The following is a 12827-nucleotide window of genomic DNA, read 5'->3' on the forward strand; positions in this document are numbered from 1 at the left end:
ATCCACAAAATGCTTGAGCATTTCCAAGATTAACTCAGCTTATGTACTGTGCAAGCATTACAATGTAGACAAATTGCAGTGTCATTTGGACCTACCCTTACAGTTTTTCTCTCATGGTATTAGGTAAACGGGATGGATGGATGTGGGACACATTCAACTGAGCAAAGCTCAACTGGAGCTGGAAGCCATCTTATATTCTTTCCTGTCCAGCAGGATCCAATGGCCCACCCAGGTGGGTCAGCTGGAGGATGGAAGCTCACTGAGAACTGAAGCTCCCCCCAACAGCTCAGTGGTTCACCCCATGAGGGAGCTGTAAACAGCTAAAAGCAAACTAACCCCAACAGTAAACAGAATCCAGTGACTGACAAGGGCACTGAAATCAGTGCCAGTCCCTTATCAGGCTCTTCTACCCTAACCACATGCTTCTTTAAGACAAGTACGTTCTCCTCTTAAAGAGACACCGGTGCCTGCACCTGCAAAAAGCCACAATACCAACTGCTACACTGCACGCCATGGGATAATGACTGCAATGGAGTTGCCATGCTGCTTTATGAGGCAGTAACTGGGCTCCCCGGAGAATAAATGGCTTGGTCTTTGGCCTTGTCGCTTACCTAGTTGAGAAACAGATTGTTGGCTGTTTAACAGAAAGCAGCTATAGAATGCCATGGCAGGTCTATTACTGCTAATAAATCTAAACAAACATGAATTGGGAAGCATAAGGCAAATGAGACAGGCTGCTGACACATGCTGGGATTCTACTCACTGGGGAGTAGTTTAGTGGGGCTTGTTTGTTTTGGAATTCAGGTGCCATTGCAGGGTGAGAAAAATCCAACAGAAATACTTAAGCTGATAGGCATAATAATAATAGTAATAATAGTAATAATAGTAATAATAGTAATAATTTATTTATACCCCGCTCATCTGGCTGTGTTTTCCCAGCCACTCTGGGCAGCTCCCAATCGAATATTAAAAACACAATACAGCATTAAACATTGAAAACTTCTCCAAACAGGGGAACACACACACAACACACAGTGTAGAAGAAGAAGAGGAGTTTGGATTTGATATCCCGCTTTATCACTACCCGAAGGAGTCTCAAAGCGGCTAACAATCTCCTTTCCCTTCCTCCCCCACAACAAACACTCTGTGAGGTGAGTGGGGCTGAGAGACTTCAGAGAAGTGTGACTAGCCCAAGGTCACCCAGCAGCTGCATGTGGAGGAGCGGAGACGTGAACCCAGTTCCCCAGATTATGAGTCTATCACTCCTAACCACTACACCACACAGTGTAGTGTGTCGGAGCTGACTTTCCAAGACTGCTGTTGCTGCTGGACTCCCCCAGCATGCCTGTGCAGTCCTCTCCTTTCTGCCACCCGAGTCCTGCCCAGGGAAGCTACAGCGATGCTGGCATCAGGGTGGTTCTGTGGCTCTGCCAACTACATTAGCTGCTACCAATTGTTATTACTGTTTCTACAGTTACTGTTACCACTACCACCATCACCAACTGCTCTTCTCTGGGTAGGCAGATAGGAGATTTCAATGATCTCTCCTCTAGGTCGGTGCCCTACGTAGCTATAGCAATGCTGCAGCATAGGGAGCTCCCACACTATTCACACTTCTGTATCTCATACGTAATTAGTCTGTTTCTGACCCATCCCTCTCTGTAAGGTGTTCTTCTATAAACAACGGCACAGCATTCCTACCGGTTGACCCATAGAAGATGCAGCTTTTCTTTTCCTCCAGTGATACAGCTGCACCCAAACCAGTGATTTTACAGGGCACTATCCACCCCAGGACTTTGACACAGTACACGGTATTGATACAGAAATAACTGGGTGAAGTTCTGCTTTCTGCAGGAGTGTAGATTATACGCACACTAGTATGTTTTAAAATGCTTACTGCTCACCTGTCATTTGAAGGAGGAATTTATGCCACTCCTAACTTCAGGTACCTTCCCAGTTAACAAATTTTAATAACTAAACACTATATTGGTTTGGCATGCAGCCCTGGTCATAAAGGTATGATGCTGATGTACATAAACAATAAACACAGGACAAGAAGGTGGTCAGCTGGTGGGCTGACTGACTTGCATTTGCTCTGGAAAAATCCCAGCCAACTGCCCCTCCATCATTTATAATCTTGCCCCATGTTTACTTCTTTTGAACGTCATAAAATTTGGCAGGGAGATGCTATACTTGGCTGATTCAGATTGACTGATTTTGAATTGACTCCACGGCACCATTTTGTGTTTAAAGGTATCAGTGACATCTACATGGAAGGCAAAGAACAAAACAAACCTTTGTTTGGATGCTAGAGTCTCTCTCTGTCATACAAACACATACTTCACAGCAGGCTAACTATTGTGGATATGAGCAGGAAGAGTATCAGCAGTAGGTCAAAATCAGGGTGGGGGACATTGCAGGAAGAAAACATACCTTCCTTTCACTGCTGCCATCTTCAGTGAGGTTGAACACTGGCAGAGTGCCTGTTATGACCAAGCCCAGACCCTATCAAATGTCAAAAGCAAGAAAATATGATAAACACAGTTATCTAAATAGCTCCATACTCCTAAGGGTCAAATAGGTGTGACATAGGAGATCTATGATCAAATCTCTCTTTAAAAAACCCCCAAAAAACTTGAAACAAGTCACAGGGAGCTTTGATTTTTATTCCACTGCCCACTTTCAATTATATTGTGCAAACCAATGGCCTTGAAACATGGAGACGGGCCATGCTGGGAGGTGTAAATTATTATGTCTTGTGTGTACATCACTGTACAGTGGAATCCGCAGAGCCTGTTTCCTGAAGGAAACTGGAGAAGATACCAACTTGGGAATGTCAGACTTGGGACACTGAAGAGGTATGTGACATAAAATAAATTAAGTAGGACAAATTACACTGCAGTGGATGGGTAGACCTTACAAACAGGAGAAAAGAAATGAAAACCAAAAGACCAGTTGTGGGAACTCATAAAGTTATTTCACTTACCAAAGCATCCCGATAGACATTGGTCCACTGAACCTGTTTTGCTTTGTTCCCTGCCAAGACCATGGGTCTTCCTAGAACATCCAGATATTCCTGTAGAGAAGAGAAGGAGAAAAGCATGCCGATTAATTCACTTGTGGAAGTATGTGATATACAGTAACAGATGTATACCTCAACATTATTCTTGACTGAAGTAGAATGATGTTTGTCATGTTCAGTTCAGTTGCTCATCCTGCTCCCCAAACAAACAAACAAAACTCCCTTAACTTGAGGAAAGGGTTACAGGCAGAGGAGGGATTCTATCCCACTAGCAGAGGCTACATGTGCAGAGTAGAGCCCGGTGGAGGTGGGATGTGAGCCCCGACTTGAGTCAGGCTATGCTGGAAGAGAGATGGACCCAGCTTGAATGAAGCTGCCCTGTTCAAGGGCAGTTGGCAGTTTGAGCTTCCTCCTATCGAAGACTTGCCCCATCCCAAAACTGAACATGGATCTCTTTCCTAAGATAAAGGTTATGAGACTGGACTGAAACAGGGCTGGCAAAGCGAGGCTGCCATCTCAGGTGGCTGATGGAGGTTGGTGGTGGTGATGAGGAAGCAGTGGCAAGCTGTTGAAGAACAGAGCTGTGGGTGACACGTGGCCTGCCATGCAGTGTGTTTCCCTCAGGAGCAGTGGAGGATGCTGCCAGTGTTGACCTGAGATTCAGCTTCCAGGAGGGAGGGGTCATATTGTCCTTTGCCTCAGACAGCCAAATATCTTGAGCTGGCCCTGACTGGAAAGCTATTGAATCATAGTTGAGATGTTGCTCAGACAGGCAAGGCTAAGCCCTCTAAAGACGGGAGCCCAGAAGAAGAGAACCCTTTCAGGACAAGGTCAGACTGTAAAGACGTATTAGGTTAAGTAGTAAAAATGAGAGCTGTAGGCTGAGAAAAAGCCTTGGAGAAAGTAATCTTGTATGCGGATATAATGCAAGATGTAAATGGAAACACAGGCTTCCCAATGGAACTCTCAGTTGAACCCAGAACTCTGTCAAGAGCTGCTCGATTCTATATATTCCCAGGAGACTGAGAAAACCTGTTCCCTGTGTGTTATGAAAACAGAGATTTTAATTGTAGAGGCTGGCTTCAGAAAATGCAGGTCAGCTGCAAAATACTATTTCTCCCATTACTCCAAAACAAATCCTTGAGTGGATATAACACGTCTCTGATACAAATCTATTCCCAATCATCTCCACTGCAGTGCTGACTTGAGAGTGGGTCAAGTATTGCCTGAGTATTTAACAGGGACATCTGGCACTTTGGTATTCAGCTTCATGAGTTCCATTCTCTAATTACGGATCTCTGTGTAGACAATCTCCACCACTAGAGGGGACATTGCACCACAACTTGAATGCCCTGCTATAGACTAATATGCACACGGTATGCTACTATACAGGCAGAAAAGGAAGCAGCATCATTACAAAGAACTAATATCTGATTCAGGGAGATAAAAGATAACTCTTAAGTCATAAATTTCTTGCATGGTGTCATGCAGAAGCTGAATTTCAACATCCAGCTTTGACCAGCACACATGTGTCACCTTTCAAAAGCAACAGGTAATGTTTTGGCTGTGAGTCCTGGAAGTCCTGCTCCCTGCCTTGCTGGCCTTTTTCTACTTGGGGGGCCCTGTCTGACTCCAGCAACAAAGGCTGAGGTTGCTGAACAGACTTGAGCTGGGGTCTTTTTTGGGTGGAAGGGGAGCTGTTGCTATTTTTTCTATTATGTTTTGTATCTTTATTTAGATCTTATTTATGTGGAAATGGTTCAGTCTAGTTGTGCATTTTTTGATGTTTTATTTATTATTTATGACTACTTTTGTTATGTTGCAATTAAGTATTTTTTATGTTGTAAGCCGCCTTGAGAATGTAAAGATGGCATGCAAATAAAATTATGTATGTATATATGTATGTATGTATGTATGAATTTATTTTGTCCCCCCCCCTTTTCTTTTGTGTGTTTCACAAAAGATACTTCAACAGAGCAAAAGTTTCTAATATAACTGAGGCCCTTGTTGTGTGAGATTGGGCTTCAACAAATGTCAGAAGGACAGCAAACATTTGCTAGATGCTTTGTCAAAAATGTTATCCCATCCTTGAAATACTCTGTGTTTGTGTGGGGGGGGGGCAGGGGCAGGAAGCGTGAGACTCTAGTAATTGGCTCCTTCTCATCTGCAGCACTGAATAGACAAATATTGGAAAATTCCACCGGCAAAAGCATTTCATTCATCTGTGTTTGACGGTGAAGGTATGTGTGCACAGGAATTAGTGTGCAATCCATGCTCATAGACTGTGGTGTGTGACAAATGCATATTCACAAATTTCATGGTGTACACACCCAACATGCTGGGAAGCAGCTGTAACATGTGACACACACACATGGATGCTTCAGTTTAAATTCCTACACAGAAATGCAGGAGATACACACACACACACACACACACACACACACACACACACTTGAAGGAATCTCAATACTCTGCCATAATATTAGGCTGATTTCAGCAAGGGCAGAACTAAGTAATGACAGAGTTCTTTTTTGCTCCATTCCATAACTTCTTCAGCTTGAGGAGGAAGATGTAAGCCACTGAGCACATTTAGTGTTGAAAACCACAAAGGTGAGGGAAGAAGGGGAAATGAACGAAATGCAGGGGAGCCCTGTACCAATGTGCACGGGGTCCTGCTCCCTTTATCCCTACAGGAATGCCATGTAAGCAGTGGGGAGGGCTGGGGGAACGAATGGTGACAGCAGTTCATTGTGCTGAGAGCTGTATCTGCCACCTGTTTGTCTTCTGTAAGCATGTTAAGGGACAGTATGTGCCAATCAGCCCTCGCTGTCAGCATGAAGGAAACACGCCCTTTCCCCAAATCGATTAACCCTCCCTGCAGGTTGCCATGGTGAAGTGTGGCGCTGTGACAGGCAAGAGCTTCAGCCCTGAAGCGCATGGGGAATGTATTATTTCCGGATGATTTAATACAGGGGGAGAGAGATGTAAAGGGAAAACAGCATCATAGAGAGGAGGGAGAGATATAGGCAGCAGAAGGGGAAAGCGGAACAAAAGCAGAGATACAAACAGAAAAGAGAGGGGAGAGGGGGAGTAAAGGGAAAGTCATGTCACACTTTCAAGATCACACACTTGACCTGTGGGTTGATTGCTATTCTTGGAAAACTAACATCTTACCTTTCTTGCTCCTGTAAACACAGCAACACAGTTGGTTACCTGTGATTGTTGTTCTTCAGAGGCAAATAATAAAGTGGGGTGGGGAATGTTGCCGGACTACAAGTCCCATCATACTGATTGGGGCTGATGGAAGTTGGAGTCTAGCAAACATTTGGAGGGCCACACGTTCCCTACCCCTGCCGTAAAGAGTCCTTCATATGTGGCCATTGTGGCTGGCCATGTGACAGGATATTCTTACTAATGGCTAGTAAACTGAGATATTTATGAAGGTAAAGGGCTGAACCCCTTCATGGATCACTGCCTTGCCGTAGAAAGACATCTACTTCTGCTTCATTGACTATGCAAAAGCCTTTGACTGTGTCGACCACAGCAAACTATGGCAAGTTCTTAAAGAAATGGGAGTGCCTGATCACCTCATCTGTCTCCTGAGAAATCTCTATGTGGGACAAGAAGCTACAGTTAGAACTGGATATGGAACAACTGATTGGTTCAAAATTGGAAAACGAGTACGACAAGGCTGTATTTTGTCTCCCTGCTTATTTAATTTATATGCAGAATGCATCATGCGAAAGGCTGGGCTGGATGAATCCCAAGCTGGAATTAAGATTGCCGGAAGAAATATCAACAACCTCAGATATGCAGATGACACAACCTTGATGGCAGAAAGTGAGGAGGAATTAAAGAACCTTTTAATGAGGGTGAAAGAGGAGAGCGCAAAATATGGTCTGAAGCTCAACACCAAAAAAACGAAGATCATGGCCACTGGTCCCATCACCTCCTGGCAAATAGAAGGGGAAGAAATGGAGGCAGTGAGAGATTTTACTTTCTTGGGCTCCATGATCACTGCAGATGGTGACAGCAGCCACGAAATTAAAAGACGCCTGCTTCTTGGGAGAAGGGCAATGACAGGCCTAGACAGCATCTTGAGAAGTAGAGACGTCACCTTGCCAACAAAGGTCCGTATAGTTAAAGCCATGGTTTTCCCAGTAGTGATGTATGGAAGTGAGAGCTGGACCATAAAGAAGGCTGATCGCCGAAGAATTGATGCTTTTGAATTATGGTGCTGGAGAAGACTCTTGAGAGTCTCATGGACTGCAAGAAGATCAAACACATCCATTCTTAAGGAAATCAGCCCTGAGTGCTCACTGGAAGGACAGATCATGAAGCTGAGGCTCCAGTACTTTGGCCACCTCATGAGAAGAGAAGACTCCTTGGAGAAGACACTGATGTTGGGAAAGATGGAGGGCACAAGGAGAAGGGGGCGACAGAGGACGAGATGGTTGGATAGTGTTTTCGAGGTTACCAGCATGAGTTTGACCAAACAGCGGGAAGGAGTGGAGGACAGAGGTGCCTGGCGTGCTCTGGTCCATGGGGTCACGAAGAGTCAGACACGACTAAACAACTAAACAACAACAGCCCTGTCAGCCCTGGTCTGACTTAACTTAGGTCCATTAATTTTAATGGGTTTTCTCTGACCATAACTTAGTTCAATACTGGGCTCCAAAATTTACTTAATTTACATTTTGACATCTTCCCCTTCCTCCACAGAGCTCAGGGTGGTTCACACATAGAGTTAGCCTAACCTACCACAACTGGGTTGTTATGAGGATTAAATGAGGAACCATGTACTGTACATTACCTTGAGCTCACCCGAGAAAAGGTGTGATATAAATGTATTAAATAAATAAGTAAAAATAAATAATTATAAGTGACCAGTTTACTAATCCCACACTCATGCTTTTAGTCAGCCAGTTATTGGGGCATTTTAAAAATTAAACACTGTGGTTATAACAATTCGTCTTTGGTTTTACACAGATAACTTTCCAAACTCTCCCTGCATGTAGTCGGGGTGTTTATTTTAACACTTAACAGCATAAAGTGCCTGTGTGGTGCATCCGAGGCTGTGGTTAGCCAGGCACATATTGTATTTTTGGTTATTCCAGACGGACAAGTAGATGCATACAGCTCTTAAAAACCATACTTAATCGTAGGCACAAATGAGGCCAATAACTTAACATCTGGCACTGCTTCATGGCAGCCTGGCTTTACTACACTAATTTCTATGTTGTAGCAAATGCTTCAGATCTGGGATATAAATGGCTCCATTACTCTGCCTGATCTGCTTCTCTCGGAGACCTCAGGCAGATGAAATCTGACGTTTTTGATGACAGGCAGTTTAATCATAGGCTCCCATAATTGGACTAGAGACTTAAGGCAGCTGAGAGTCCAGTTAAGTGTGATTATTTGATGGGCATACTTGTTGTCTCGTTTGTGCATCAATGAAAGAAACACAAATGGCTTCTTGCTAATATAAGGCTCCGCTGAGAGACAGGATGATTAAATGCCATCAATGTTTGTTTCTGCTGTGGTATGTCTTTGAGCGAATCCGCTCTAATAGGTGTTAAAGGTGGTAAGAATTAAGCAACTAATATTGTACAATAAAATTGTCACAATTGGCTGGGTGACAGTAGCCAAGAGATATTTTCTAAGGCTGTGTAAAACTATTTACCGCTCCTGCCAGATTGTCTGCTCATATAAATTAGCACTGACGCCTTTTCTTTCATCAGTGAATAATCTGTGCATTACCAGTTAATGGCTACACCCAGTGCTTTTCGGTGACAGTACTCAGTACTCACTGATACCAAGTATTGTCACCTCTTTTATTTTCCTGCCCATGGCAGACATTTTGTGCTGGCACCCACAGGACATTTATCAAGATATAATTACTGGCACCTCATTTGTTTTTAAATAAAATAAGCATTGAAAACACCTATGATTAAGGATATATATCTGCATTATAATTGTAGACCAGGCATGTCCAACAGGTCGATTGAGATCTACTTTGGGTATTCCTCTCCCAAAAAACCTCAACAGCTTTGGTCAATCCAGTGGGTAGATCACTGACAGTTTTTTTTTTAATAGTGGGAGTAGATCGGAGTCTCTCGGGAGTTGGACATGCCTGTTGTAGACAGATATCCAACTATTTGTACCCACCATCATTTACCTCAGAAAACTATGAAATATTTATTTTACTAAGAGTGCTGTGAAAGTATTATTAGAGATCCCTAGTTCTTTAAGCAGTTGCCATTTCCAGGGCTCCTAGGTTGAATGTTAAGCTGCAGTCTTGCATCAACGTTCCTGTTGCAAGCCGTGTTGAGCATACAGTGGGGCTTACTTTTTATCAGATGTGCACAGGACTGCACTGCACAGCATTTAAACCGCATTGAGATTGGCTTAAATGTGCAATACATGACTATGGCAGCTTTGTATGAATCCGAATTAAGCTCATATGAACTTAGCATTTTGTTGCCAATGAAATGAGAGTGACAGCGCAATACTAATCCCCGATATTGTTGGCGGGCAGGGGTGGGGGGTTAGGCTGGCAAGCAGTTGACTCTCTGCTGACTTCTGAGGAACACCATTTCGGAAGGAGGAGGCTCAGCTGAACTGGAGGCCCTGAGCTTCAACCTGATGGCTGGGAACAGAGGCAGATTTAGGGGAGCACAACTGGATCTGTTGCACCGGGAACCAAGCTTCAGGGATGCTGAAATCTTGATTTAGACTGGAGTGCAAGAAGGGGGGGGGATTTTGGCATTGCACAGGGCACTGCTGAAATTTGAGACCCCAAGGTTTGTGTTACCTACAGAAGTTCTCCTGTGGGCAGTAGCCAGTGGAAATCTTTTAAATGGGGCATTCTGGCACAGAGGTGAGGGCATGAAGCTGAAGCGTGTGTGTGTGTCCTCACCTCCTGCCTTGCCTGGCATCAGTGGCAGCGGTTGGTTGCAGCAATAAAGCTGCCACTTATGTCTGCCCGGTTGCTCCCCGGGCAGGATTAGAATTGCTCTGCCTGTGTAGGAAATGGAATGAGCAGGATACAAGCACCTGGACTGCATGTTCATAAGAATGTTAACAGAGCAGGACCACCTCCATGCTTTCCTATGGGCCTTTGTTCATCTGGTTAGTTTCTCTTCATAAACGTACTCATTTTAGTGTTAGCCACTGTACTTCGGGGTTTATAATGCAGCCCTCCTGAACAGCAAATAACATTTATCTAGGGATGGTGAAGAAAAGTCAATTCAGTTTGCATTTAAATATTCACTTACCTAACTTGCACTTTCTGAAACAAGATGTGGACCGAAACACAGGCGCCGTTTGAAATTTGAACATTTCCAAATTTTGCAGTGCAGTTCATCAGCTAAGCAATGTGCACAGAAATGCATTCACTTGTGTAAAACGTGCACATAAATGTATATATTAGTGGAAATAACACACACACAATGTTACATTAGGGGAAATTGCTTGCAAAAATGTGCACCCTAGGCAAAATTGAGTATGAAATGTATACAATAGGAGAAAATCACACTGAAAGTGAATTTTCATGACTTTTTTTATTGCAAAATGATATGCAGAAATATGGAGAACAGAACTTAAAACTGAAAAAAATGAGAAACAGAGAGAAGCTAAAAAGGGCATATTCACCCATCCCTACTCCTATCTAAAACCCCTCCTGCCTTTTTTAAATCTGTAATGTCTTAAAGGTTGGATTTACAGAGGCTTTCAGGTTGGTGTGCAAATGAGATGTAATGTATCTGCAACTGCAACTGACTGAAACCATCTTTGCAAAAAGTTTAAGCCTTTGGGCTGGGAGAAACAAGCATTTTGGTAGCCATCCATTTTCTTAAATATCCATATTTTTAAAATAAAAAACCAAACCATACTTTTCCTGCTGCAAGTTGCCATCTACATTTATTTTAAGAACTCCCCCCCCTCTCTCTCTCTGTGTGTGTGTTTGGGGTGGGGTGAGCTTGGCACTGAATTTCTAACTGTGGTTCGTTTTGAAGAATCACAGGTTCCGTTCCTCCACATTTTGTCGGAGGAGGTTTCAAACGGGCTGCCTGGCCCTACAAAGAGATGAATAGGTACTTAAGGATGCTGCTGAATGAAAGAGGGCAGCATGCCACAAAGCACAAAGAGGAATCAGCTGGTCAATTTGCTGGCAATTCCCACCGGAGCTTTAGAAGCAAGCCAAGGGGGAGTGCACATGTTGGCCTGATGCGCAGTCTCTCACAGGTCTCTAGGTGGTGCTCTCTGTGGGGGACAGCAGATGTTCTACGCAGGATGAAGGCTTCATTAGAACAAGCTCCAACTGTACACATAATTATCTGCTATGCCCTGCAGCTCCCCACACTTTTTTCTTCTCCTTCCAAAGATGCTTTCATCTTTAAACAGAGCAGTGTGCAGCCAGGAAAAGAAGTGAGGGTGGCGGCGTTTCAAAGCTGTACGATGGCCTTGGTGATTTGAAGCTTAACTGAGAGAAAAGGACATTTACTTAGCTGATTTAGGAGCGATGCTGATGGGGCATCTGCACAAATGAGTACCCGAAGTCAGCAATGGACACACATAGAGCCATGTTTTGTGTGTGCATGCATGCCTAAGTCCAGGCATATGTACACCATCGTTATCATTTAATTTGTACACTCATTGCATGGCTATATTGGTATTCATAGAAGAGCAAACATATTTACATACATGCTGATAGCGAGGGAGGAATGGGTGTCCTGCAGGATCTTTCCATTCAGCTGATCTGCCTCTCCTCATCCCCGGCCCTCTCCTAGGCGCTGCACAAGCCCTCCCCCCTTGTCCCACTGCAGGGAGGATTCTTGCCAGAACTGCACACAATTCTAATGAGAATCTGCCCCCTCCCTGGCAATTAGACTTGTCAAAAAATGGGCTTCCAACACCAAAGGCACTTGGGAGGTGGTGGACTCGCCTTCCTTGGAGGTTTTCAAGCAGAGGTTGGATGTCCATCTGTCATGGCTGCTTTACTTAAGATCCCTGCATTGCAGGGGGTTGGATTAGATGACCCCTGGGGTCCCTTCCAATTCTATGATTTTAATAATAGGTGAGCACTCATATACTGTAAATAACATGCTAAGATGCATGGCTGCCCAGACATTTAAGGGATCGTAAACTTTCATGCAGGTGCTTACAGCTGACACGCTGTATCCACCCGTACGAGAATCCATATCAAGACTGACAGCTGCCTTCCAAACATATTGATTGTTGCACTACTACTATCTGTCAAGATAAAAACAGACACCATTTATTCCCCAACGCTGTTATGAACAGCAGGACTAGCTATATATATATAGAGAGAAACTTGATACCCACCTATTGCAACGGGGGGGGGGGGTCGGGTCCACATAACCCACCCGGGGGGGGGGGGGAGTCTGTGGCACCATTCACATAACAAAAAGTACCAGAGAGAGATTAAAATCTTCAAAGGTCCAGGGCTTGGCTTTTGAAAAACAGGGGGTCCACATTATTTAGCTAATTGGGAACTACTGACTTAAAGCATCACTTTTTAGCAGAGGCAGCCAGGGATGCTTGTGGAATTTGGTGGGCCTGAATCTCAAAGTGGACTCATCTGGTCAACACCTCCCAGGTTAGCATGCAATTTGGGACACGGACTGCTTCAAAATCCACTTCCACCGAATTCCATGATTTTGGTTTGCCTTTGCTTCTTTCTTTTTAAAATGGCACTAGCTGCTTTGAGAAGGCAGAATGCACTACTGCAGCCACATGCATTGAGAGTGGAAGTGGAGATGGCTCTGCAAGCAACAGCATGCAA

At 44.1% G+C, this 12827-nt stretch overlaps 1 protein-coding gene across 5 annotated transcripts in view; it reads right to left on the minus strand.

The window, feature by feature from the left end:
- Positions 1-12827, minus strand: part of CACNA2D2 (calcium voltage-gated channel auxiliary subunit alpha2delta 2) — a 537538-nt gene that overhangs the window by 61724 nt on the left and 462987 nt on the right. For all 5 annotated transcript variants that reach the window (XR_013391944.1, XM_077924744.1, XM_077924743.1 and 2 more), the window contains exons 15-16: positions 2987-3076; positions 2434-2505 (exon numbers count right to left, since the gene is read on the minus strand). Coding sequence is in view for 4 of the 5 variants with exons in the window: in XM_077924744.1 (XP_077780870.1) it covers positions 2434-2505; positions 2987-3076 (162 nt within the window). In the remaining variant the exon portion in view is untranslated. The remainder of the gene's footprint in view (positions 1-2433; positions 2506-2986; positions 3077-12827) is intronic.

This window comes from Podarcis muralis, chromosome 2 (assembly GCF_964188315.1).
Source record: "Podarcis muralis chromosome 2, rPodMur119.hap1.1, whole genome shotgun sequence".
Taxonomy (NCBI): Eukaryota; Metazoa; Chordata; class Lepidosauria; order Squamata; family Lacertidae; genus Podarcis; species Podarcis muralis.